This window comes from Dermochelys coriacea, chromosome 1 (genome assembly GCF_009764565.3).
Source record: "Dermochelys coriacea isolate rDerCor1 chromosome 1, rDerCor1.pri.v4, whole genome shotgun sequence".
Classification (NCBI taxonomy): domain Eukaryota; kingdom Metazoa; phylum Chordata; order Testudines; family Dermochelyidae; genus Dermochelys; species Dermochelys coriacea.
In genome coordinates this window covers 259,078,635-259,106,002 of record NC_050068.2, presented here as the reverse complement: position 1 = coordinate 259,106,002, position 27,368 = coordinate 259,078,635, and the positions used below count along the sequence as shown (strand labels likewise).

Sequence of the window (27,368 nt, the reverse complement as noted above, 5' to 3'; positions counted from 1 at the left end):
AAAATTTAGGATATGCCAGCTTTCTGCTGCTTGTGCAATCCTCTAGGGTTGACTGTATGGGTCCCCATAGCCTCCTCCCCCCGCCGTGTTCTTGGGCGTCTGGGTGAGGAGGCTATGGAACTTGGGGAGGGGGAGGGCGGTTATACAGGGGCTGCAGCGGCAGTCTGTGGTCTTGCTGCCTTTCCCGCATTAGATCCACCATACAGTGAAGCATGTCAGTTTGCTCCCCCATGAGCTTGACCATAGCATCCTGCCCGCTCTCATCGTGCACATCCCTCCTCTCTTCATATTCATGTAACGCTTTACGCGACTCCACAATTGTTTGCCTCCAGGCATTCAGCTGGGCCCTATCAGTGTGGGAGGACTGCATGAGCTCAGCAAACATGTCGTCCCGAGTTCATTTTTTCTGCCTTCTAATCTGGACGAGCCTCTGGGATGGAGTAGATAGGGGCCGCGTTGAAACATTTGCACCTGCTGCGGGAGGAGAAAAAGGGAGGGTAGTATTTTAAAAGATGCATTTTAGAGAACAAAGGGGACACTCTTTCTCAGTGAAACAGGCAATTCATAGTACACAGTACATGTTCTTTCTGTAGAAGGTCTCATTTTGCCTCTTATACTGAAGTGCCTGCCACTTTCGTGTGAGTAAGCCATCACATGCAGCCAGGCAACAGAATTCAGCTTGCAGGCAGCCATTGTAAGCCCTACAGGCACGCGGGGTTCCGCTTCTTCCACATTCATTTCAATACTTTTGAACTGCCGGTCCCCCTTTCCCATAGCAAGCAATGCCTGGTGGGTTTGCCATATAAAAGGAGGGCCTGCAGGCTCTCTGGGATGATCGCTTCACACAACACTCTCCCCACACACACACCCCCACTGCGTGCCTTCAATGAGGCTCTGAGCAGGGATGAGCCCTTTAAACTAAACGCAAACAGCCCAGCATGGCTGGGTTTCCCCTCACCCCCCATCGCATGGCTCCGATCAACTTCTCACTCACCAGAAATGCCTTCTCCAGGGTCATGGTCAGGGAGCCCGCCTTGGGAGTGAGGGGAGGCTATTGGCTCCAGCGTTAAGAATAGTTCCTGGCTAGGGGGGAAAACAGATTCCCCACTTGCCGCCTGTGCACTATCCTCCTCCTCCTCCTCCTTTTTGTCCTCCAAAAACTCATCCTCCTTGCTCCGTGCTACTCCCTCCTTGCAGGTGTCCATGGACAGTGGTAGGGTAGTGTTGGCGTCACCTCCCATAATTGCATGCAGCTCACGGTAGAAGTGGCATGTATGGGGCTGTGACCCAGAGCGCCCGTTCGCCTCCCTGGCTTTTTGGTACTCTTGCCTGAGCTCCTTGATTTTTGTACAACACTGCTCTGTGTCCCTTGAGTAGCCTCTTTCCATCATGGCCCTGTAGACTTTAGCGTATGTATTTGTGTTTCTTTTTTTGGAATGTAGTTCTGCCATAACAGATTCATCTCGCCAACATGCAATGAGGTGTTCGGACCATACTGGAGCTCATCTGTGAATCCGGGACTGCGTGGTCTCTTGTGATGGTGGACTCTGCATGGTTGCCTGTGATGGTGGACTGTGCTGATGGTCACCTGTGCTGATGGTGACCAAACAGGAAATTCAAAAGTTCCTGGGGCTAGTGCATCGGAGTTCAGAGTGTTGTCTAGAGTGGTCATAAGGGAGTATTCTGGGATAGCTCCCAGATGCCAATATCGTCAAATTGCGTCCACAGTACCTGTAACCCGGAACGGCAATCTCGATTTTAGCACTACTCTACTTGCAGAGGTGGAGTACAGAAATCGGATTAAAGAGCCCTTTAAATCGAAAAAACTCATTTGGTCATGTGGACAGAATCAGTTTTATTTCAAAGTAACTCGGCTAATTCTGAAATAACCGTGTACTGTAGACCAGGCCTAAGACTAAGAAGTGTCTCAGTTTTAGTCCAGACATGAGGGATAGCTGCACAGTCATTTTCCCCAGTATAGCTTGCAACGCCCTTCCACTCCTGAAACACTTCTGGGGGGGACCTCCTGGGTGAATAACTTCACAGTGTATCTGACTGTTCTGCCCTTTTTCTTTTTGAATAAAGTCATTCTCTGTCTCCTAATCACCCACCTCAGTATCAAGTCATAAAGAATCAGGATAGCCTAAAGGGGATGTAAAGAAGATTACTATCCCAGTCTCCCCCAGATTCCCCCTGCTAACCTCTCAACACCAGATAGCTCAAGAACAGGAAGATGCAGAATTGAGGTGTATGCTCACCTGTGACTTGAATCCCCCCCTGCCCTTGTGTTCTGCCCTCTACTGCACTGTGTAACTTTGAATTTTGGTTTCATTGTTGTTTTAATTTAAGGTTTATTTCTGGTTGCTATGTAATAGATTGAATATTTAACTATTTTTATTATTATACATAGAGTTGTCAATGCATTTTAAACAGAAAATCCCTAAATTTTAAATAATAGGGTTTTCCAAAATATTGAGTCACAGACACAAGGTAAAATAAGGATTGCCACAGTGGTCCACTTTCATTGCCCATAACCAAGACTTGCATTGCCCACAATTCATCCCACTCAACCCTGTCCGCGGGTTAACAGCTGGATGTACAGCTGTACATTTTCAGGCCTCATACTCAAAGTAGGAACAGTAGGCATCCCTGACAGTATTGCCCTGGCTGTTTCCATTTTCTATTGGATTCCTTGTTGGCTGTTCAAACTGCTGAGCAAGTCCCTGCACCTCAGCCTCCCACCCATCATTAAGGCTTTCTCCCTTACTCTCACAGATATTGTGCAAATACAACATGGAGTGATCACCTTTCTTCAGCTTCCAACCTACTCCACAAACAATACCACTGTCCTTTCAAACGGGGAAATGCACACTCCACTGCCATTCTGCAACTACTGAGGCATAGGTGCTGTCTTTATGAGTTACTGGGGGGTGCTTGACACCCACTCCGCCCCAGGGCCTATTCTGTCCCTTCCTCCAAACCCCCACCTCACCCTGCCTCTTCCTTCCCCTGCTCCACCCCTTCCCTTGAGTGCCCTCACTCCTCGTGCACACCACTAAACAGCTGATCTGCAATGGGCGGGAGGCACTGAGGGGTAGAGGGAGCAGCTGATTGGCAGTGCTGCCAATGGGTGCTGAGCACCCGCTCTTTTTTTCTGTGGGTGCTCCAGCCCCGGAGCACACGTGGAGTCAGAGCCTATGTACTGATGTGATAAACAGTTTCCTCCTGTCCACGTGGCCTATGAATGGCTTCATTAACCAGGGAACCAGAGGATAAACCAGGTCTCCCAGGATAATTGGAGTAGTCTCCACACCGTTCATGTCCATAGTGATCCTGGGGGAAAACAGTCCTTTATTCATGAAGGTAAATAGAGCTGAATTCCAAAAGATACTATCATTGTGGACCCTTCCAGACTCTGCATTTTATGTTTGTAAACCTGCCTCCATGGTCAACCAGCCCTTGGAACACCATGGAGGAATCTCTCTTTTTGTTTATAAATTCTGAGCCCTCCATTGGTGGGGATACACAAATAACAGGCACATAGTCTCATCAGTTGTCCCAATACAGTGTGGGAACCCCATATATGCAAAGTCATCAATAATCTCCTGAGCATTATCGAGCTTTATAACCTGGTGAAACAGTACCTTATTCAGGGCATCACGTACCTGCATGACAATGGCCCCAACAGTAGATCTCCCTACACCAAATTGGTTGGCTATGGATGGTAACATTTGGGGGTGACCAGCTTCAAGGTGTCAGTAGCGATTTGCTTCTCCATGAATATGGGATGCTGCATGTTGGTAAGCTGCAGTTGCAGCTCCAGGGCTAGTTCAGCACATATTTCAAAAAAGGTTGCCCTCCCCATCCTGAAATTCTCTTGCCACTGCAGGTCATCCCAGATCTGCCAAACAATCCTTTTCCACCAATTGACGCTGGTTTTCCAAGCCCAGAAACAATGCTGCATGTTGTGAAGCTGCTCCGGGAACAGCTCCTGTAGTAGCAGTTGTTTGGTGTCTTCCTCTTCTTCCTTGTCCTGTGTAAAGAATTATTTTAAAATTTGAACCTACCTGGCTTCCCCCCATGCCTCCTTCAGTGCACAGTGAGAAAAATCCCAGAATGCATGCTGCTCAACAAAGTACCCTCTGAGAATGTCATGTGCTTAGTATGCAGCAAGCTGCTGCCATGTGTACGCAATGATGAGAATTGAAAGAGGGTCCAGCCAGCCTGTGTGCATGCTATTAATGTGGCTTGCATACTGTGTGTTAAATAATGTGCACCAAATCAAACTGGTTTAAGTCCTCTGTGTAGACAAGCCCTAAGTGAACTCAGTATCTTATAATATTTGTGTACCACCATGATATCTGAATTTGCTTTCTTTGAAGCACTATGGAAACTGGTATATTTGGTGGAGACTAATTGTGAGTGCTTGAATGTAAATGGGCAGCATAAACAACATTGAGAAAGTCTGTCATTTTGTGAATGGACCCTTATAGGCATGATCCCATGCACTATGTGGCAAGGCCTCTATATCCTGCAGCATTGCAGTGCAACAGACTCGAAATTCTGTGGCAGCTTCAGTTACATTTTTAAAATGGAAGTTTTTATTGAGTTAAATATGAATAATGCAGTTAGTATAATATTCCTTGTGTTATTTCACTTTATCCCTCTGTTTGCACTGTTCTGCAAAATCATGTCCTGATGCATAGCAGAAATTGTCTTGGGGAAGTTGAAGGTTTTGGTAACTGGATAGGGAGTGTTTGGAACCTGCGGAGGCATGAGAGGCAGTTGTAGATTTTAGTGGGGGTGGGGCGGTAAATGCATTAGTTGGAATATTAGTAATGCAATACTAAACAATGTTGACATTTAAATTGTCATCTTAGGTTTCATAGTTAATTTCATATGAATGAGGCAATTCACCCCTCCCAACTGCGCTGATTTACATTTTTAAATTTATATTTTTTTTAACCATAAACACTAAGAACTTAATGTTTCAAGAATGAAAACTAATATGATGCACAGTTCCATGCATGTGGTGGGCTCTGTATAAAATTCTGCAGCCATGGAATACATAGGGCATAGCTTATGAACACTCAGATTACTGTCCTTTGCCTCCACCTTAAGAGTTAGGCCAGGTCTAAACTAGGAGCGCTTTGACAGTATAGCTATGCTAGTATAGTATCATGGCAAGATGTTCCTCGTGTGGACACAGCTTTTACTGGCAACATTGAATTTTTGGTGGGATAGCTTATTCCAGGCCCCCTGAGCAAAATAAGCTATACTGGCCAAAGTAACACCCCTGACTGACACAGCTATGCCAGCAAAAGTTTGTATGTAGTCCTGGCCCTAGGGCAGACATCACTTACACTGACAAAACGTGTTTTTGCCAGTATAGTTTATACTGGTTCCATGAATGAAATAATGCTGGTATAACTGTGTCCACACTAGGGTTTTTGCCAGCATAGAAATGTTGCCAAAAAAACCCCACACCCCTAACTGACATTACTACATCTGCAAAAGTTTCTAGTGTAAACCTGGCCTTAGTGTTACCTCACGCCTAGGCTCCTTCTGGGTCTTAATTTCATTGTCCAACTGTAATTCCCACCAGGTGAACATCAGATGGAGTTGCTTGACTATGTAGCAGCCAAGTTCCATGAAGAAGCTGGCATCTTCAAGCTATTGGTATGAGCCTTTAGGTCATTTTACTCTCCTGCATCAGCTTAATGCTTTCAGGATAATTTCCTCTTTTCCTCCTTTCTTTTCTTTCACTACATTTATTTATTTTGTATCTTTACCATACAGATCATTGACTCCATAATGGCGCTCTTCCGTGTAGATTTCAGTGGCCGTGGAGAGCTGGCTGAACGGCAACAGAAACTTGCTCAGATGCTATCAAGGCTTCAGAAAATCTCAGAAGGTAGGGGGGACCTTGCAGGAAAAGTGAAAATTATATTGGAACTACTGTGAAAAGGCAGTTGTTGGTAGCCCAGCATTACTACATGGTAGCCCCAATGAATTTAATGGTAGACATTGCCAATGAATCTTTCCTTGCCTTACACAACCACTTACTAACAAAAATGTGATACGTAGTTAGAAATCATGTGACTTCAATTTGACCAATTGGCCTCCAGGATTCTTCAACATTCTGAGGCGTCTCAGAATTATTCTTATTTATATTTCAGTAGCACGTAGAAGCCCCAGTTGAGAGAATTGGGACATTGTTCAAACATAGTAAGAGATAGTTCCTGCCTTGAAGAATTTACAGTCTAAATAGACAATAAAGAAAAATGGTGGAAGGAAAAACAGAAGCAGAAGGGAAAAGTGACTTACCAATGTCACAGTCTATTAGCAATATTGGAATGTTGTGATGGTTTATTACTGGCTGAGTAGGAAGTTACATTTTCCCCCATTTTTTGAATGTTTCACTACAACTGGTGAAGGGAGTGGCAGAGGTTCTTTCCATACAATACATTTTAAAAAGTTAACTGTTTAAAAAAAAAAAGGTTAGGATGGGTTTTCCAAAGGAGCTCAGTGCTGGCCTAACTGCTCCCACATTGAGTTCAAATGGAAGAAGAATTAAGCCAGCTCTGATCACTTTTAAAAATTCCATCCCTAATTAGTCCAAGCCATCAGAAAGATAGGCAGGAGTGTTCTGTTGTTTGTGATATGGGTGCTGGACCTTACAATCAGAAACTGTCTCCCTTGTGGCACTCATGGGACAATATGCATGAATTCTAGCGTGATCTCTTCCCCTTCCTTTAGGTCTTTATTTTGTTCTTTATTGCAGAATATAATGTGGCTGTGTTTGTGACCAATCAGATGACTGCTGATCCAGGAGCAACTATGACGTAAGCCACTTGTTCTTCTCTTTTTCTTTTAAACTTCTCCTCTTGCACTAAACCAGGGGTGGCCAATGTGTGGCTCCAGAGCCACATGCGGCTCTTCAGAAGTTAATATGCTGCTCCTTGTATAGGCACCGACTCCTGGGCTGGAGCTACAGGCGCCAACTTTCCAATGTGCTGGGGGATGCTCACTGCTCAACCCCTGGCTCTGACACAGGCTCTTCCCCCACTCCACCCCTTCCCGCCCCTTCCCCTGAGCCTGCCATGCCCTTGCTCCTCCCCCTGCCCTCCCCCAAGAGCCTGCTGCATGCCACGAAACAGCTGATCAGGAGGTGTGTGGAGGAGGGGGAGCTGATCGGCGGAGCTGCCGGTGGGCGGGAGGCGCTGGGAGCTGGGGAACTGATGCGGGGCTGCTAACGTATTACGGTGGCTCTTTGGCAATATACATTGGTAAATTCTGGCTTCTTCTCAGGTTCAGGTTGGCCACCTCTGCATTAAACACTTAACAGATATGGGAAATGGATTTTCATTGGGAAGGGAAAGCTCAGGTGTGAAGATGCACCCTACATCTTTAAACAGGTTTAATACTGGGCTGTGATTTGTTGAGGCCATGTCTACACTAGCAAGATTACAACTGCACAGCTGTATCAATGCAGCGCTGCTATAAGATTGCTTGTGTAGCCGCTCTATGCCAAAGGGAGAGAGCTCTCCTGTTGACATAATAAAACCACCTCAATGAACACTGGTAGGTGTGTTGGCAGGAGAAGATCTTTCGCCAACATAGCGCTGTGCACATTCCCAGTTACGCCAGTGAAACTTATGATGCTTGGGTATATTTTTCACTCCTCTGAGCAACAGAACATTTTACCAACATAAGTGGTAGTATAAACATGACCTGAGAGATACTGGCTGCATCAATCACAAGACACTTTAAGATTGGGTGTGAATGAACTCTTCAAATAACAACTGTTAGGTAAGTTATCAGAAACTCCCAACCTAAGACAAAAGGTGGCTGTGGAACGTGCCCAGAAGTGCACACTGAGTGAGCATAGGGGTTTTACTGAATATCACTTAGTGTATGTGTGGTGTGGGTGGGGGCGGGCGGTTTGAAACAAGGTGGGTGAGGTAATATCTTTTATTGGACCAACTTCTGTTCGTGAGAGAGACAAACTTTCGAGCTTACACAAGAGCTCTTTGTCAGGTCAGGGAAATGTACTCGGGGTATCACAACTAAATACAAGGACAAATACCATAAATCCAGTGCCTCTATTCAATTCATGATTTTTATTGTCTAGTAAAGTTATGAATTTAAGCTCCCAGGCTCATCTTTTGAAAGTGTTGTGCAGGTTTCCTTTGAGGATGAGGACTGATAGTTCAGACATAGAGTGATCACTTTGTCAAAAGTGTTCACCCACAGGCGATAGGCTATTTTTGTCTTTTATCATTTTTCTGTGGGAGTTCATTTGAGAGTGTAGTGATTGTCTGGTTTCACACACATAGTTGTTATTGGGGCATTCAGTGCACTGGATAAACCATAAATTGTGATAAGCATGTGTAGGACCCATGGATCTTGAGAGGTGTGTTGATCATTATAGCAGTGGATATATGTCTGCAGATTTTGCATCTGTTGTTCTGGCAGGGTCTGGTGCTGCTTTGAGTTGGTGTGTCCTGGTCTGTGGGGAGTTTGCTTCTGATGATGAGCTTGGAGAGGTTGGAGCTGTTGTTTGAAGGTCAGACAAGGGGGTCCAATAAAGATTAATTTCAGGATAGGGTCCCCATCGAGTATGGTTGTTGTAGTTTGATGATACTCTATATGGTTTCCAGTGTGGGATGGTAAGTGACAACTAGGAGTGTGTAGTCGGAGGGGATTTTATTATTTTATTTCTGTATTGAAGCAGCTTTTCTTGGGGTATTTGGGTGGCCAGTTCTATGATTTGATCTACTTCTCTCGTGGAGTGTTCTTGTTTTGGTGAAGGTGGTTTTGAATGTATTAATGTATATATCCCAGACTTTCTCCTCAGAGCATATTCTGTGGTATCTGAGTGCCTGGCTGTAGATAACAGATTTCTTGGTATGTTTGGGGGGTTACAGGATCTTTGAAGATAAGTGTGGTGATCCATGGCTTTCTTGTATATAGCTGTCTGTAGAGTTCCATTGTTGAAGCTGATCGTGGTGTCCAGCAAGTTGATGCTAGTGAGGGAGTGTTCCAGAGAGAGCTTAATGGACAGCTGGTGGTTGTTGAAGTTGTTGTGGAAATCTGTGAGGGAGTTTAAATTGTGTGTCCAGAGGATGAAAATATCATTGATGTATCTCAGGTATATCATTAGTTTTGTGGTGCATTTGTCCAGAAATTCTTCTTCAACGTGGCCTATGAAGAGGTTGGTGTATTGGGGAGCCATCCTAGTAACCATGGCTGTGCCATGGTTTGGACAAAATATTTGTTATTGAGTGTAAAAATATTATGGGTCAGGATGTAATGGAAGAGTTTGGTGATGTATTTGGAGTGGATATCTGAGGGTTGTCCATTCTCTTGTAAATATTTGAGACAGACAGCTATAAGAGGGAAGGCAGAACATTCAGAAATTGAGAACAGAGAAAAACTGAGAGAGAGGCAGAGGCAAAAAGCAAGAAATTGAAGCCGTAGCCTGTAAGCACTGTATATGAACCTGGAAAAAAAGCTAGAGAGAGAGCTTTTAGGATTGGTGTTGGCTAAGGAGGCTTGTCGCTATGAGCTAAGAAAGTGCTCCATTTGTTGTTGGTTTGTCCAGCATTTGGAGAAGCAGGATTTTGTATGTTACTTGTAAATAAACAAGATTGCATCAAAGAGAATACGAGATGCCACTGATTTCTACGTCCAACTGAGACAACCCCAGGGCCTGAACTTTGACTAGCCACTCAGGTCAAAAAGGGGCAACAGATCATTCACAAATTACAGTCATGGGTTTCTCTGATTCTTTAAATTCTTTTCCTTTCATTGTCCATGCCCTGTCTGTCATGATGACCCCTTTCACCATGAGTTGAACTTAGAAAACATATCACAAGAAATATTAAAAATGTTGAGCAGAATTGTTGTAGAACCAGTTTAGGTGCAAAGATTAAGGGTGGGATTTCTCAAAACATTCAGTGTTGGCCTAACTTTGTGCCTGTTGAAGTCCATGTGAGCAGAGTTAGGCCAACACTGAGCACTTTTGAAAACCACACCTAAGAGCATACATGTAATAAAAACTTAGACCTGGTCTACACTAGGAAATTAGGTTGGTATAACTACATTGCCCCAGAGTTGTGAAAAATTCACATCCCGGAGCGATGCAGTTAAATTGATGTAACCTTGGTGTAGACAGTGCTAGATCTATGGGAGAATTCTCCTGTCTCATAGAGGTGGAGTACTTATACCAACGGGAGAACCTCTTCTGTTGGCATAGCAAGTGTCTTCACTGAAGCACTACAGTGGAGCAACTGCAGCGGTGTCGCTGCGCCACTGCATTGTTTTAAGTATAGACAGGCCCTTAGCTAAATCCTCATGTTACACATCCATTCATCTGATATCATCACGCTTTGTCTGATGACTTATTATGATTGTTAGCCTATGGAATTCACCAAGAGAAACTTAATAATTATTTTTTGTTAATTTAGTTTTCAGGCAGACCCTAAGAAGCCCATTGGCGGGCACATCCTTGCTCATGCTTCAACCACAAGGATTAGTTTGCGGAAGGGAAGGGGGGAGTTGCGTATTGCCAAGATATATGACAGGTAAACACCTCTCTTTTCTGGGACAGGAGCTATGTTGGGTGGATGGTTAATGGCTGACATAGCTCATATACTGGAACATGATAGCATCGTAGCTGGTTGCTGAGTTCCAAATGAATCCTGCTTCTGAATGACATCTTGAGAAAACAATGCACAAGAAAATTAATTAGGAGACCTAGGTTGAAATTCTTTACTTGTGACCTAAGTCACAAGTAAAAGAAATTAGAAAGTTTCATCATAATTGCCAGTAGAGATTTGTTTCTATTAGGAAACTACTAAACAATTTGGTATAATTGGCAATCTCTTCCCAGAGGAAGTCCAGGACTGAAACAATCGAGAGTTCTGTGGATCAGGATTTAAATCAGGTCATCCATGAAGGGGGCAGGTCAGGACTGAGGCCATGTGTACACTACATATTTTGCTCGACACAAGTTATATGTCGGTGAACAGTTACCAAAGTTTGTATATTGGTTAGGCATGTACATACTTGGCTGCTTGTGTTGGCCTGCACATACTCATCAGGAGTGCATGTGTCAAAGTAAAGTGCAGTGCACCACCAGTAGGTATCGCAGTGTTTCTTGTGCCATCATCTGGGGCAATGCCTTTTGGGATATTTTTGCAGTGTTTTGTGGATAGTAATGACTCACGCAGGGATTTCTGGGAGCTAAGGCTCAAGTTCCCAGCATGCAACTTTCTGCATCCCATAATGCCATTCATATCCCATAATTTCCATGCTGTTTTTTAGAAATCCTACAGACCCCCATGGCATTTTTCAGTCTCTGTTATCTCTGACAGAAGCAGAGCACCTGCAGAGCTCTGCACTATTCTCATGAACATTGCAAATACAGAACAGCACAATACTCCTGTATTTGCAGACTCTCCAGAAATACCGCAACAACTGGGGACATGAGGATTTCCTTTAGGACAGTTTGCTTAGGGATGTAGCCAAAGACAATTCAAGGTTGTTGGTGGGTGTAAATGGAGAAGCTGCAGATCGTGGAATGCTGCTTCTGGGCCTGAGAAATGAGCACTGACTGGCTCCCATTGTAGTGCACATTTGGAACAGTGAGCAGTGACTGCAGAGCTTTTGGATGCAAAAGGCCACATTCCTGGATCTATGTACCAAGCTTGTCCCACCCTCCAGCACAGGGACACCAGAATGAGAATTGCACTAACCATGGAGAAGCTAAGTGGTGATCACACTGTGGAAGTTTGCAACACCAGCTTGCTAGCAGTCAGTGGGATATCATTTTGGAATTGGAAAATCCACTGGGGGCTATTATCATGCAAGTGTGTAGGGCCATTAATCACCTCCTGCAGTGTAGGACTGAGACTCTTTGCAATCTGCAGGAAACAGTGGATGGATTTGCAGCAGTGGAGTTCCTGAATTGTGGTAGGGTGATAGATAGCATGCATATCCCTGTTTTGGCCCAATCCCACCTTGCCACAGAGTCCATCAATAGTATGCAAGGTCCTGGAAAAAGTTTTGAAGGAGAAAATAGTTAAGGACATTGAAGTCAATGGTAAATGGGACAAAATACAACATGGTTTTACAAAAGATAGATTGTGCCAAACCAACCTGATCTCCTTTTTTGAGAAAGTAACAGATTTTTTAGACAAAGGAAACGCAGTGGATCTTATTTATCTAGATTTCAGTAAGGCGTTTGATACCATGCCACATGGGGAATTATTAGTTAAATTGGAAAAGATGGGAATCAATATGAATATTGAAAGGTGGATAAGGAATTGGTTAAAAGGGAGACTACAACGAGTCCTACTGAAAGGTGAACTGTCAGGCTGGAGGGAGGTTACTAGTGGAGTTCCTCAGGGATCAGTTTTGGGACCAATCTTATTTAATCTTTTTATTACTGACCTCGGCACAAAAAGTGGGAGTGTGCTAATAAAGTCTGCAGATGATACAAAGCTGGGAGGTATTGCCAATTCAGAGAAGGATCAGGATATCATACAGGAGGATCTGGATGACCTTGTAAACTGGAGTAATAGTAATACGATGAAATTTAATAGTGAGAAGTGTAAGGGATTTAGGGATTAATAACAAGAATTTTAGTTATAAGCTGGGGACGCATCAATTAGAAGTAACCGAGGAGGAGAAGGACCTTGGAGTATTGGCAAAAAGAAAAGGAGTACTTGTGGCACCTTAGAGACTAACAAATTTATTAGAGCATAAGGGAGAAATACCATGGGGAAATAGTTTTACTTTGTGTAATGACTCATCCATTCCCAGTCTCTATTCAAGCCTAAGTTAATTGTATCCAGTTTGCAAATTAATTCCAATTCAGCAGTCTCTCGTTGGAGTCTGTTTTTGAAGCTTTTTTGTTGAAGTATAGCCACTCTTAGGTCTGTGATCGAGTGACCAGAGAGATTGAAGTGTTCTCCAACTGGTTTTTGAATGTTATAATTCTTGATGTCTGATTTGTGTCCATTCATTCTTTTACGTAGAGACTGTCCAGTTTGGCCAATGTACATGGCAGAGGGGCATTGCTGGCACATGATGGCATATATCACATTGGTAGATGCGTAGGTGAACGAGTCTCTGATAGTGTGGCTGATGTGATTAGGCCCTATGATGGTATCCCCTGAATAGATATGTGGACAGAGTTGGCAATGGGCTTTGTTGCAAGGATAGGTTCCTGGGTTAGTGGTTCTGTTGTGTGGTGTGTGGTTGCTCCTTATCCTGCTCCTAAGTGATCACTCTCCTTACAGTGTGTATGATAAACCCATTGTTTCATGTTCTCTGTGTGTGTGTGTGTGTGTATATAAATCTCTCCTCTGTTTTTTCCACCAAATGCATCCGATGAAGTGAGCTGTAGCTCACGAAAGCTTATGCTCTAATAAATTTGTTAGTCTCTAAGGTGCCACAAGTACTCCTTTTCTTTTTGCGAATACAGACTAACACGGCTGCTACTCTGAAACCTTGGAGTATTGGTTGATCATAGGATGACTATAAGCTGCCAATGTGATACGGCTGTGAAAAAAGCTAATGCGGTTTTGGGATGCATCAGGAGAGGTATTTCCAGTCGGGATAAGGAGGTTTTAGTACCGTTATACAAGGCACTAGTGAGACCTCACCTGGAATACTGTGTGCAGTTCTGGTCTCCCATGTTTAAAAAGGATGAATTCAAACTGGAACAGATACAGAGAAGGGCTACTGGGATGATCCGAGGAATGGAAAACTTGTCTTATGAAAGGAGACTCAAAGAGCTAGGCTTGTTTAGCCTAACTAAAAGAAGGTTAAGGGGAGATATGATTGCTCTCTATAAATATACCAGAGGGATAAATACCGGAGAGGGAGAGGAATTATTTCAGCTCAGTACCAATGTGGACACAAGAACAAATGGGTTTAAACTGGCCACCAGGAAGTTTAGACTTGAAATTAGATGAAGGTTTCTAACCATCAGAGGAGTGAAGTTTTGGAATAGCCTTCCAAGGGAAGCAGTGTGGGCAAAAGATCTATCTGGCTTTAAGATTAAACTCGATAAATTTATGGAGGAGATGGTATGATGGGATAATATGATTTTGGTAATTAATTGATCTTTAAATATTCATGGTAAATAGGCCTAATCCCGTGAGATGTGATATTAGATGGGTGGGATCTGAGTTACCCAGGAAAGAATTTTCTGTAGTATCTGGCTGGTGAATCTTGCCCATATGCTCAGGGTTTAGCTGATCGCCATATTTGGGGTCGGGAAGGAATTTTCCTCCAGGGCAGATTGGAAGAGACCCTGGAGGTTTTTCGCCTTCCTCTGTAGCATGGGACACGGGTCACTTGATGGAGGCTTCTCTGCTCCTTGAAGTCTTTAAACCACGATTTGAGGACTTCAATAGCTCAGACATAGGTGAGGTTTTTCGTAGGGGTGGGTGGGTGAGATTCCAGGGCCTGCATTGTGCAGGAGGTCAGACTAGATGATCAGAATGGTCCCTTCTGACCTTAGTATCTATGAATCTATAAGTGCTACTTTTCTCTGGATATACAGGCGTTGGTGGATCACTGGGAATACATCGCCAATATCAGTGTTGGCTAGTCAGGGAATGTGCATGATGCTTGCATCTTTAAGAACACAGGACTGTTCAGAAAGCTGCAAGCAGGGACATTCTTTCTCATTTGGCTAGTTACCGTTGTAGAGATTGAAATGCCAATAGTTTCCAGATTCTGGAGGACCCAGCCTACCCCTTGCTCCTCTGGCTCATGAAGCCAAACACTGGTCACCTTAACAGCACCAAGGAAAGATTCAGCTACCAGCTCAGCAGGTGCAGAATGACAATTGAATGTGCTTTTGGTAGATTGGAGGGATGCTGGCTGTGTTTACATGCTAGATTGGATCTCAGTGAGAAAATATCCCAATGTTTATAACTGCCTGTTGGGTCCTGCTTAATATCAGTGAGGCAAATGGGGAAAAGCTGCTTCCTGGGTAGAGGTGGAACGACTGTACCCTGACTTTGACCAGCCAGGCACAAGGGCTATTACAAGACTGCTGCATGGACCTATACAATAGAAGGAGGCTTTGAAAGAGCACTTTAATGGTCAGCCACAGTAGTGTTCTGTGCTGGAGTGTTCGAGCCTGGAGCTTTGAGTGCTGCTAAGAATTGTGTAATGCTTGCTGCTGTACATTTATAAATATGATAGGGTGTTTTTCTGAAGCTATGAATTCTGTGGTGCTTAATGTACATTTACAAGTACTGTTTGCTTTGACTGCTGCTATGAATTCTGCAATATTTGTTGTAAACTAATAAAGTTCCAAAAATAGAACTTACTGAGTGGGAAAAAACAGTTCTGAAAATCAATGTGCAAATAAAACCATAGGCAATGTTATACACACTTTTAACATAACTTAATGGGGTGAAAATTTAAAATTAGAAAGGAGGTAAATACTTAGGTCCATTTGAGTAAACAAATGTAGTCTGTTGTGGCTACATGTACACAAGTCGTGGTTCTCACAGGTCAATGTATGTGAAGCTGTGGTTTTCCTTGCAGACCCCCAGCGTGAACTGGTAGGCTAATGTCGTGCCCCATGATGCCATGTCATATGTTTGAGGGTGCAGGGAGCAGTGACCATGGAATTCTCCAAGCCTGCAATGGGTGGAGAGTCCAGGATTTTTGAACCTGTATGTCAACTAGTGTCGGCAGTGTTTGGCTTTGCTGCTGAGAAGACCCATTATGTACTGGTGCATTTCCTGCTCCCTGTCCTATGGGGAATCTTGGGCCTTTCCCCTGTCCTCTCCATAGTGTTGGCGATATTGGCCCTCCAAGCCCCTTGCAACTCTGGCTTGCAGAATTCTGCATAAGTGTCTTTCCTAGTTCTCTTCTTCCTCCTCCTCCTCCTCCTCAAGGTCAGGCATTCTCCAGGCGTGGAGGGGGTACCCCTCAAGGCTGTCACACCAGAAGCTGTGATAAAAACAGGCAAATGTACCATTGGATTTACAGCCACAAAGGACAGGGAAAGATACATTTTCCGAACTCACTTCCCTTATTCTGATAAATATGTTTAATAAGAAATGCTTATGGACACTTCAGCTTTGGAGTGCCTGGGCAAAACACTGCTCTCCAGCCACACCTGTGGTAAGTAAGGTCCACCAACGACAAAGAGGGAAGGATTTTCTGTTGTGTGAAGCTATAAAATTTCGGTCCCTATTGGTTGGGTATGAATATAGGATAATTGCACTGAACACTGGCACTATTTTTCACAGGCTGTAGTGATTTCTCACTTCTGAGGGTCAAAAGCGCATAGAGAACACAGCTGCTACTGGTGTCCCAAAGCCACCCAGGCCCATATGCTGCTAGCCTGTTTATTGCAATGATGCCAGCCAAACTCATCACAGAGTGGCATGGGAAAGCAGCCTACTGTGGAGGAAGAAATAAGGCAGCCAAGTCCTGGCCTCCCTAGCCCCAGCAGCACTGAAGAGGAGCAGCCTGCCTGGGCTGGGGCCAAGGGGAAAAGAGAAAGTAGGAGGGGGCTTTGAGGAGGAGCACGTGCGGGGCCACAGAAGGCTGTTTGGGGAGGCACAGCCTTCCCCAGCTTATTGGATGTGTCGCCCATGTTGCACAGCCTCTTCTCCACACAGGCCCAGGAGATCCAGTGCCTGCTGTCTATTCCAGGTAGAAGTACGTCTAGTGCATGGAGCTGGTGTGGTTGGTTAGGCGGTTGCATGCAAGGGAGAGTTGCTAGGTTTGCTGTCCAAGCTGGGCAATCAGAAAATGGCATTTTAAAGAAAATACTCAGGGAGCTTTACAAGGGGGGGGGGTGGTTTCCAGTTTCTATGACCCCCTGGCAGTGATGCTGGAACCAAGGGGGCCATGCCCACCCCCCACTTTTACCAGTGGGAGGGCCACATCCGCTCACCTTTTAACATGAATGTAGTAACCTCAGACAGGCACAGCAGGGGCTGTGCTTTGCAGTGCGGGAGCTTATAAGGTAATTGGCTCCTCTGCCGCGAAGCACAGTCCCTGCCAGTGGCACCGGCTTCTTGCCAGTAGGAGGGCTGAGTTGGGCTTTAGACCCCCCTCACCATGGAGCCCTGCTCCTCCGCTTCCTCCTGAGGCCCTGCCCCCTGGCCAGGCCAGAAGCTGGAAACCGGCTGTGCTAAGAGTCACCCAAGGAGCCCAGGCTGCTGTGGGCAGCCTCAGATCCTCCACCTGCCCCGGACAGCGCGTCCTGGGGACGGGGACATGGGCTGGGGGCTGCTCTCAGGCATCCTGAATTCCTGCCCAGGACAGGTGGAGGGTCCGGCACTCCCACAGCATCCTGGGTTCCCTGGGCAGCAGGCTGTGCCTCCCCAAACAGCCAGGTGAGGCCCTGCTCCCTGCGTGCGGCAGCACCACAGCTCCAGTCCTGCTCCAGCAGAGCTGGGGAAGCTACAGCCGCCCGCCACGCCCTCCCATGCTCCGGGGCTGGGGCTGTGCACCACCTGCTGCTCTGGAGGCTGAGGTCACATGCTCTCCCGAGCTCCGGAGCTGGGGAGGCTGTGGCTGCATGCCTCCCACCCTCCCGGCACTCCAGGGCTGGGGGGGTCTAGCCCGGGCCGAGACTGGGCCGGGGGGTGGGGGCGTCCTCTGGGCTCTGGTGGGGGTGGAATGGGCGGGGCCTCAGGTGGAAGGGGCAGGGCTGGGGCTAGCCTCCCCCAGCTTGCGATTCATGCACCACCCATGCTAGGCATGCATCACTGCCTGGATCTGGCCTGGTCGGGATCTCAGGGGAAGAGGAGGAGCAGGGGCGTGGCCATAGTGCCAGTGAGGGCCCCCCCACTTCTGTACAGGTTCTGGAGTTTCTGCCCCCTGTGCAGTGGAATTTACAGTTGCGACCAGAGCGGTCCCTGTTGCAGGGCATGGGGGATTGTGGGGACAGCTGCTGGAGACTGTTAGGGTTGACAAAAGTCATGCAGTGTCTATATTTGCACTGTGTTGACCTCAGTCGGTCAGCCACGGCTCTGTGCCATTTGGGGAGGTGATTTTACTGCATTGCCATAACAAGGAGCTTATGTCAGCCGGAGATGAATTTTAGTGTAACGCAAGCACTAATAGGTTGATGCAAGGTGACTTAAGTTGGCCTAACTTTGTAGTGTAGACCAGGCCTTAGTTGTATTGGGCAGAGATGCGTGGAGATTCAAGATGATGATGTGGCAAACCTAGGATATGGAGGGAAAGCTTCCATAGCCAAAACTGTTTGGTTCTGCCACATCACTTAAAAAAAAAAATTGGAAACCACTCCAAACAGAAATCTAAACAAAAATATATGCACTTTTGTGTGCAATTCACTCCAGTCTGTATTTTTGAAATGTTTAAAATAAAATTAAGTGGTGTACAGACTTGGTGTTTACCTTCTGCACAGGGGTGGATTTCGCACTTTTTGGTAATAAATCCTGATGGACAATTTCAATAATTTACAACTAAGAACATGTGCTTTGAGGTATTTTACCTGATAAAATCTTGGATACTGCACCATGACTACATTTTACACAGAGAACAGCCATTTTCTTGCTTCTTTCTTTTCCCAGCCCTGAGATGCCTGAAAATGAAGCTACATTTGCAATAACTGCTGGAGGGATTGGGGATGCCAAAGAGTAGATGGAAAACTGGTGCAAATCTCCGTTTGAAAACAGCCCGTGCACCTCAGATGAAACCATGGTATCCAAGGTCTGACTCCTTGGTAACTTAGTGTTTTTCATACACAATTTGGAAAGTTTAGAATTAGAGGGATGCTGGGAAGAGCTTTTTAGGTATCATATTTCAATAATCTTAACAGTTCCTGGTTCACCTTAGTGCTATTTTAAAATGATCTTTCAAGCAGCCAGAAGTTGAAAAAGCACAGAAATGTGACTTATTCAAGGAATACCTTCCTTATTGTTCAGGAGAAGCAAAGCTGTTTTGTCACATGGGCTTAATGTGCACTTTTTATAGTTTCTCGGGAAAGGAATGTCTGTGGAATAGAATATAATGGCATGGAATGGAACAGCATTGAAACATAGTTTTTACAAAATAATGAGTAACTAGTACACAGAGGGAAAGTGCAATGAAAGAGAGATAAGAATACGTGAACTTACTAATGTTTCATTGACAGTAGAGGAATGATAGTTGCTTGAAAAGATTTTTAGAAATCTTGATTAGATTATTTATTTGTTTTTAAAGTGCCTGTATTTCCGTTTTGGAATATTTAAAGCTCTTGTCTATTTTTCATATATATGAAAAATGCTAAATTAAAATGTCTCTCTTCTTTATGCTTGTGTGCAATACAGCCAACACATAGTTTGAGTGAGACCCTGGTTCCACCCTGTGAGTAGTCTTGCTGATTTTGTTGTGAGAACTTGCATGAGTAAACTAAATGGGATATAGCCCAACATAATTATTTTTAAAAAATATTTAAAATATTAAGAAACACTATGTTTAACACTTTGGGGGGGATTCTTCAATTTTTCATCTTACTTCGTCTGCTATCTATGAGGGTCCCAGGCTGCAGAGATCCTCTCTGCAACTGAGGAGAGCCGGATGGGATGGGGCTAACTGGTGACTGACAACGCTATTAAGATTGGTCAATGAGACAAAAGCAACACAGCTTCTCCACTTGCTCTAAGCCGGTGGTTTCCAAACTTTTTCAGAGTAAAGAGCATGCTAATAAGCAAGATTATCTTGTGGACCACCTCTTTTCCATTCACAATCACATAATATCCCTGTGGCCATAACAGCAATTGCTCTCTTAGAAAATATTAGGATGTTATATATTTTTTTACCACTTTCAATACAATACAAGGAAGAGACTCAACACCAGGTGATGAGTTAGTGATAACAAATCTCATGAAACACAAGATAGAAGACTCCATGGAGCCTATGGGACAACACCTTGAGCACAAAGCTGCGGAGAGTCCACTTTAGACAACCTCTCTCTTAAGATGTCGACCAAAACAGGAAAAAATTTGAGAGCCACTAGACTACAGGGTTTGGTCCTGTGTTTGGATCAAAGGTTGGCAAAATATAAGCTCTTGATATCCACATGAAACTCTAGATGATCAGCCTAATTAAACGTATCTGTTAAAGTATAAACTTAAATGCAAAGCAGGCAATTCATTTATAGTGCATAAACAAGCAATGAAAGAAGCTTCAGTACATGAGAAAATAATATTTTCTCACAGTCTCATGGATGGCCCACAAAGAACACACATCAACACATTCTTCTAAGAGGAAATTGACAAAATATGATATGACCTTCCCCCTCCCCTTGGCTTGCATTCTCTTCCCCCTCTCCCCTCCTATTATTCTCTTTTGCTTCTTCCCTGTAAGGGATGCACAAGTTTCTTGTCCACTTTCCTCCTCTAACTAGTCCACTTGCCCTAGTGACTGCATCCAGTCACATCTTCTAATCTCCCTCCTGCCCATATACATCCCCTCCCTTACTCTTAACTTCTTTCTCTCCTCTGGCTTTTTCCTTTCACAATACTAACATGCTTTAGTCTCTTCCATCTTAAACAAACCCACCCTTGACCCAATTTACCTCTCCATCTACTGCCCCATTTTCCTCCTGTGACCTAGTGTGCCTAGGCTAGACCTCACTGAAAATGCCAAGATCAGGGCAGGCTGCAAAAAGGAGAGCAGATTCTCCCAAAATGCGTGGTTAACACTGAAGTTAGACTCACCAACCTGTCAAAAATTGTGCTGCTGATCCCCCATACTGGTTATCAAGAAGCTGAAAAAAGAAATCATACAACCCCCTTTATTGCATTCCAGTTCTCTGGCTCCCAACTAGCACATAGGTCCAGTAAGGTCAGGAGTTATTTAAAAACTCTGCCCACTATATAAAATGTTCTTCTGAACCCCACAGGGTTCACATTGCCAGGTCAATATTAGTTTGGATCTTACCCAAAATATACCGCTGCCAGCCAATTCTTTAGTATCTAAAACTAAAGGTTTATTAGAAAAGAAAAGGCAATAACTAGAAGAGAGTTGTTAAATGGTAAAGCAATCAGATACATATATAAGTCTCCAGATCCATATATCTGTTTCTTAGCAGTATTGGTGAGTTTGCTGACTTGAAAATCCCTCTGGAACACATCCAAAGCTTGGATAGATTCATAGATACTAAGGTCAGAAGGGACCATTCTGATCATCTAGTCCGACCTCCTGCACAGCGCAGGCCACAGAATCTCACCCACCCACTCCTATGAAAAACCTCACCCATGTCTGAGCTATTGAAGTCCTTAAATCATGGTTCAAAGACTTCAAGGAGCAGAGAAGCCTCCCTCAAGTCAACCATGCCCCATGCTACAGAGGAAGGCGAAAAACCTCAGGGCCTCTCCAATCTGCCCTGGAGGAAAATTCCTTCCCGACCCCAAATATGGCAATCAGCTAAACCCTGAGCATATGGGCAAGATTCACCAGCCAGATACTACAGAAAATTCTTTCCTGGGTAACTCAGATCCCATGGTCATTCAGTCCTTTGTTCAGAGCTTCAGCTTGTAGAGAAGTTACTCCAGAGGTAAGAAGCAGGACTGAAGACAAAATGGAGAATGATGCAGCTGCCTTTTCATATCTTTTGCCACGTGGCTTGTACATCCTTTGTCCCAAACACAAGCTTCACAGCACGTGGTATGGAAAAGCCTTAGAGTTCTCTGTTCACAGGCATGCCCCTACAAGCCTTGTTGATTCATAAGGTGTAGCCTCTGGCTTCCTTCAATGGGTTCATTGTCACTGATTGCCCTTGATGGGCCATTGAACAGTCTAGGCAGTGCTGATGCATTTCTGTCTGGGGGTATCACCCAGATACACAGCACGAGTTTGAAATACAAATATACCACACATATTTATAACTTACAATACAAAGATGATACAAACATAAAAAAGATTATCATACTTTGCAAATCATAACATTTTCACTGATACCTTACATGGTATATTTGGTAAGATTATAATATTGATATCAATAATATCATAAAGTGTCTCTCATATTCCATACAGTGTCACACCTCCTTCTTTTCATCTCCAAGCTCATTGAGTGTGTTCTTTACATTTGGTGTCTACAGTTCTTCAAGTAGATGCAGACATATTCCACTTAGGTGTGTGTGTTCAATGCAATGGACCCAGAGACTTTTGCCTAGCAGTACCTGTAGAGGTGTAGTACTTGCATCTAGTGACTGTGGCCCCTCCCTTGGCTATATCAGGTGGGGTGGCCCTGACTCTCCTCAGTTCCTTACCACCTGTGGCTGGAGTTTCAGCTCCAAAGCAGGCAGTGTGTGTGGGGATTGCTGTTAGGAATCGCTTCCACACTTGAAGGACAGTGTTTGAACCGCACTGAAGGCATCACGGGGGGGAAAAACTACTAGAACTAACTAACACTAAACCACTAACGCTAATACTAATTGCAAGATTGTGAGGTTACATAGATCATCCTCAAGCTCAAAGCAGATTGGGCCAAGCTTATCCTCATAGTCGTGGCGTGGCCAAGACAGTGCTGGTTCTCCAACCTTCTTGTGCTATCGATTCCGCCTCCCATACCGTTTCCTCCCCATCTGAACCTGCTTATTCAGAACCACAGCTGCATTCGCCATGCCACACTCAACTCCCTGCACCTCATGGCATGGATGCTGCACCGTTTAATGAAGAAGAGCATTGTTCAGCAGCTGTCCAGCAAGTCCTAGTCAACAGTAGGAAGTCCTCTACCAGGATGGTCTACTTAGCGAAGTGTAAAAGGCTTTCGGTGTGGTCCTTGGCTCGCAGGAACCAACCAATGTGGACTTCCATTCAGGACACCTTCAGATATCTGGATTTGCACTCAGTTCACTGAGGGTGCATTGGACTGCAGTATCATCCCCCTATTTAGGGGAAAAAAATCAGTCTTTGCCAATTCTATGGTGACGAGATTTCTAAAAGGGCTTCTCCGTTTATACACTCTGGTCTGAGAACCAGTCCCTTTGTGGGACCTAAACACGGTTTTGGTGGCCCTTATGGGCCCTCCATTCGAGCCCCATGTGTCCTGTAGTGTCCACTGCCCCTCTTGTGTCAGAAACCCGCATTCTTGGTAGCCATTATGTCTGCAAGGAGGGTGTTTGAATTGCAGGCTCTGATGGCTGGGCCTCCTTGCACACAGTCCTTCAAAGACAAAGTAACTTTATAATAAAGTTTTTATCCAGAATGGTCTGTCAATGTCATCTAAACCAGGTGGTGTATTTACCTGTGTTTTTCCCTAAGCCGCATTCATCCCCTGAGAAACAGCACCTCCAAACTTCGGCTGTCAGGCAATATCTAGCCTTGTATCTGGATAGGATTGAACTGTTTCATGTTTTGCCTCGTCTGTTCATGTCTTATGTGGACCGAATGAAGAGACGAGCAGTTTTTGCACATACCATCTCTAGATGGATAATATCCTGTATCAAGACTGCATATGAGATAGCTTCGGCTATGCCTCCTCAGTGGATATGACCTTGTTCGAAAGAGCGCAAGCAATGTCAATAGCATTCCTCAGTGACATTCCCATATTGGACATTGGCTGGGTGGCCATGTGGTCCATACATACATTTACAGACCATTATGCTATTACCACATCTTCCAGAGCGGATTCAGGCCTCGGAAAGGTGGTTCTGCAATCCCTATTTCAGTAGACTTTGAGCCCCCTTTCTGAACGGGTAGCTTGTAAGTCACCAAAGTGGAATACACATCGGCATCAACTTGAAGAAGAAGAAATGGTCTACTTACTGTAACTGTGGTTCTTTGAGATGTGATGCTGACATGTATTCCACCACCCACCCTCCATCCCCTCTGCAACAGAGTCTCCTCAAATGGGCTTTTGGTGCAAAGGAACTGTGAGGGGTCAGGGTGGTTGAGCACCGCCTCACACAGCCACGAGGCATGAGCGCTGCCCGTCTATGTGTACTGCTAGCTAGAAGTCTCCAGCGTGCTGTGCATGCACACACCTAAGTGGAATACACTTCTGCATCACATTTTGAAGGACCACAGTTACAGTAAGTAATCATTTCTTCCTCTCCTCAACTTCTATTCTAGACTGGCTTTAACCCAGGGGTCTCAATCTCAATTTACCTTAGGGCCAGTGCAAGTCCTCAAATCCTCCCAGCGGGCCAATAATGTCACTCATGCTGCCCCCCCACCTGCCTAAGGCTCTGGGAGGGAGTTTCAGTGGGGGAGGAGGTCTGGGGTAAGGGATTGGGGCGCAGGCTCTGGGAGGGAGTTTGGGTGCAGAAGGGGTGACAAGTTGGGCTCTGGGAGGGAGTTTCGGTCAGGGACGGGGTCTGGGATGCAGGCTCTGGAATGGAGTTTGGTATTTGGGTGCAGGCTCTGGGCTGGGGCAGGGTTGCAGGCTCTAGGAGGAAGGAGGGGGAGGAGTGCAGGCTCTGGGAGTGAGTTTGGGAGCTGGGGGTGTGTGGGGAGGGGTGCAGGCTCTTGGAGGGAGTTTGGGGGCTAGAGGGGGTATATGGGGAAGGGTGGGGGTGCAGGCTCTAGGAGGGAGTCGGGGGGGGGTGGCGCTTACCTGAGGCTCCAAGGCGGGGCGGGCCAGTGGGCCTCCGCGTGCTGCTGCCCCCAGAGCTTCCCAGGGCCACAGGGCAGGGCCGGCAGACACGTGGAGCAAGCAGGCAGACACCGCTCAGCTCCGCTGCGCTGCCAGGGCCCTGGGCCATTGTAAATCGCCACGGGGGGGCAAAGCACCCGGGGGCAGCAGGTGAGGCCAAGGGAGAGACCCGGCTCCAAAACTGCTGGAGCCCTGCTGGCCACATTGCAGAGGTTCGCGGGCCACAGATGGCCCACGGGCCGGGTGTTTGAGACCCCTGCTTTAACCCCTTGCATTTCACTGAAACTACTCTCAATAAAGTTTCTAATGACCTCTTTCTAGCCAAAACTTAGAACCAGTAGAAGAGCACAGAAGAACCAGTTACACTAAGTAACCGTTTCTTCCACAGGGCTCTATCCTTGGTTTCCTTTTTCCCCTCTCTGCATTTTATATCTAGGTTCTCTCATCCACAGACACAGATTCAACTACCATCTCTATGCTGGCAACTCACAGGTCATCTTCTCTACTCCACATCTGCCAAATAAAAATTCTGGCCCGTCTCTGACATCTTTTCATGGGTGCCTAGCTGTCAACTCAAGCTCAACATGGTTAGAACAGAGCTCTTAATCTCACTACTCCCCCCCCCGGCCCCGACCTTCCTGGTAGATTCTATAGATTTAGTATTCAGAGTAGCAGCCGTGTTAGTCTGTATTCGCAAAAAGAAAAGGAGTACTTGTGGCACCTTAGAGACTAACAAATTTATTAGAGCATAAGCTTTCGTGAGCTACAGCTCACTTCATCGGATGCATTTGGTGGAAAAAACTTTTTTCCACCAAATGCATCGGATGAAGTGAGCTGTAGCTCACGAAAGCTTATGCTCTAATAAATCTGTAAGTCTCTAAGGTGCCACAAGTACTCCTTTTCTTTTTGCGAATACAGACTCACACGGCTGCTACTCTGAAACCTGGAACTAAGGAGAGAGTAAATATCATGGCGGCTACTGCTACTGAGCCTGTGCTGTATGTGCACTGCGGCAAGATCGCTTTTATGGCATCTGTTACGCTGCAACCCCTTGTGTGCTCCAGCAGACACTGAGCTTAAATGTTGTGTCTGAGGGTGTTTCCTGCATAGGGGGCAGCAGGAGGCAGATTGCTTGGACAGCGAAGATTAATTGCACACTAAGGCCCTAAACTGTGCAGCTTGCCACAGAGAAGAATTATTGTCCTTCCAGCCTATTGCCACCTCCCACACATGCAGCTGCAGCTAAGACAAAAGGCTTTACTGTATTCTCCAAACACAATACGCGACAGAATGCATGCAATCTTGCACACTCCCCTCCCCCCAGCTGAGCAAAAAGCAACTGAAGAATTTTACGCAAAATGGAAGGCTCTTCCTTCCCGTACTTACGCTAAACCCACCACGGAACAAGCGACAGCTACGAAACTTCCGTATAATGTTTAGGTAAAATGCTGCTTGGCCAGGGCTTCCCTCACAGTTCGTAGGTGGGTTACATGATTGGCATTTTGCGCAGTCGCATTTCGGGAATAGGGAGAGCGTTGTCTCCACACGCAAAAAGCCGACTCAGCTCCTGGGCACTACGCAATGTGCGTACGCTGTTCTGTTTGGGTTCGGTTTTCTGGCCTCGGCCTCGTACGTACCCGGATTTCGAGAATAGGCGCAGCGGCATTCACCCCCCCCTCCCCCCGGCTATTCAGGGACGTAGTTTACGCAACGTTCAAGCCGCTCGTAACGTAAGTAGAGCGGGCTGGGGTGGCGGCGGCCATTTTGTGCCGGGAGCCCGGAGGAAGAGGACGCCGTTTTGTCTCCGCGCCCGACGGGCCCTGAAGCGAACTGAGCCGCTCTCGGCCCCGCGAACCAATCCCGACCGGATCTCTAGCCTCCCCGCTCCCTCCCCCGGGAAGTGAGGCGGCTACGGGCGACTCCACCGGGACACAACAACAACAACAAACAGCCGCCGTCGGCCGAGCCCCCCGCCACCCCCAGCTCGCGCCCCTCCGTGCCCCCTTCTACGGGAGCATGCGAGGCTTCGGAGACCGGGGCCGCGACCGCGACCGCGGCGGGTAAGAGGGCGGGGGTGCGGAAGCCCGGGGTGGGGGAGGGGCGGAGCGGAGTAGCCAGGCAGGGCCCCAAGACTTGGGGGTGGGGGGGTCGAGACTTGGGGGGGGGCTTGGGGTCAGGGTCACGTCCTAGGGCCACGGGAAGGTTCCGGAGTAGGGCGGGGTCCGGGCCTGTGAGGAGCCGAGTGACCGGCTGGGACCCCGAGGGGAGGAGCCCGGTGGGATCCCTGGGGTGGAAAGTGAGGGGCCCTAGGTAGCCACATGGTTTGGAAGGAATCGCCCCCCGCACGCCGTTCTGCCTGCTCGGCGGTGTCTGGTGCGAGAAGACAGGGAAGTTTCTCCTGTGGCTGGCAGGATACGCCTTACCTGTCACTAGGCCTGACTTCACTTCGCCTTTCCGTCCTCCACGCTGTTCCCACTCTGAGCCATAAGGATCCCTCTCCCTCGCGCTGCTAACCTCGCTTCAGAAGCCTTTGCTCACCCTGCACGACACACGTAGCTTGTAGAGTGGACTGGACCTGACTCCTTCTCTGAATGTCGTTACCATTCAAATGACCAGAAAGATTGCTATTAAATAACAGTGCATATCTCTGCAGTATTCCCAGCCCCTGCTGACGGAGAGAGTGGAAACAGACCTGGAAATTGAACGTGGGCCTTTTGTGTAGTAGCGGAGCGCTGATCTCGGGGATCATGGCCCTGGATTA

General features: G+C 46.3%; 2 protein-coding genes and 1 long non-coding RNA gene across 16 annotated transcripts in view; 2 read left to right on the top strand and 1 right to left on the bottom strand.

The window, feature by feature from the left end:
- The window catches only part of DMC1 (DNA meiotic recombinase 1), a 39,021-nt gene extending 19,705 nt beyond the window's left edge, over positions 1–19,316 (top strand). For 8 of the 12 annotated variants that reach the window (XM_043501614.1, XM_043501636.1, XM_043501654.1 and 5 more), the window contains 5 exons: positions 5,606–5,679; positions 5,800–5,914; positions 6,785–6,845; positions 10,473–10,589; positions 11,382–11,900. In XM_043501614.1, coding sequence (XP_043357549.1) covers positions 5,606–5,679; positions 5,800–5,914; positions 6,785–6,845; positions 10,473–10,589; positions 11,382–11,496 — 482 coding nt within the window. In that variant the 3' untranslated portion in view covers positions 11,497–11,900. Of the gene's footprint in view, positions 1–5,605; positions 5,680–5,799; positions 5,915–6,784; positions 6,846–10,472; positions 10,590–11,381; positions 11,901–18,596 lie in introns of those variants that run through there. The other 4 variants (XM_043501655.1, XM_043501631.1, XM_043501662.1 and 1 more) reach the window with 2 other exon arrangements.
- Positions 1,121–27,281, bottom strand: LOC119856085. The gene is made up of 4 exons (XR_005293149.2): positions 27,031–27,281; positions 5,793–5,925; positions 3,666–4,033; positions 1,121–1,731 (listed from the first exon to the last, which is right to left on the bottom strand). It is a non-coding gene; the product is annotated as an uncharacterized LOC119856085 (long non-coding RNA).
- DDX17 (DEAD-box helicase 17) overlaps positions 25,955–27,368 on the top strand; it is a 31,150-nt gene continuing 29,736 nt past the window's right edge. Inside the window, exon 1 of one of the 3 annotated variants that reach the window (XM_043501587.1) lies at positions 25,955–26,337. In XM_043501587.1, the coding sequence (XP_043357522.1) occupies positions 26,189–26,337 (149 nt within the window). In that variant the 5' untranslated portion in view covers positions 25,955–26,188. Of the gene's footprint in view, positions 26,668–27,368 lie in introns of all 3 variants that reach the window. The other 2 variants (XM_038403036.2, XM_043501590.1) reach the window with 2 other exon arrangements.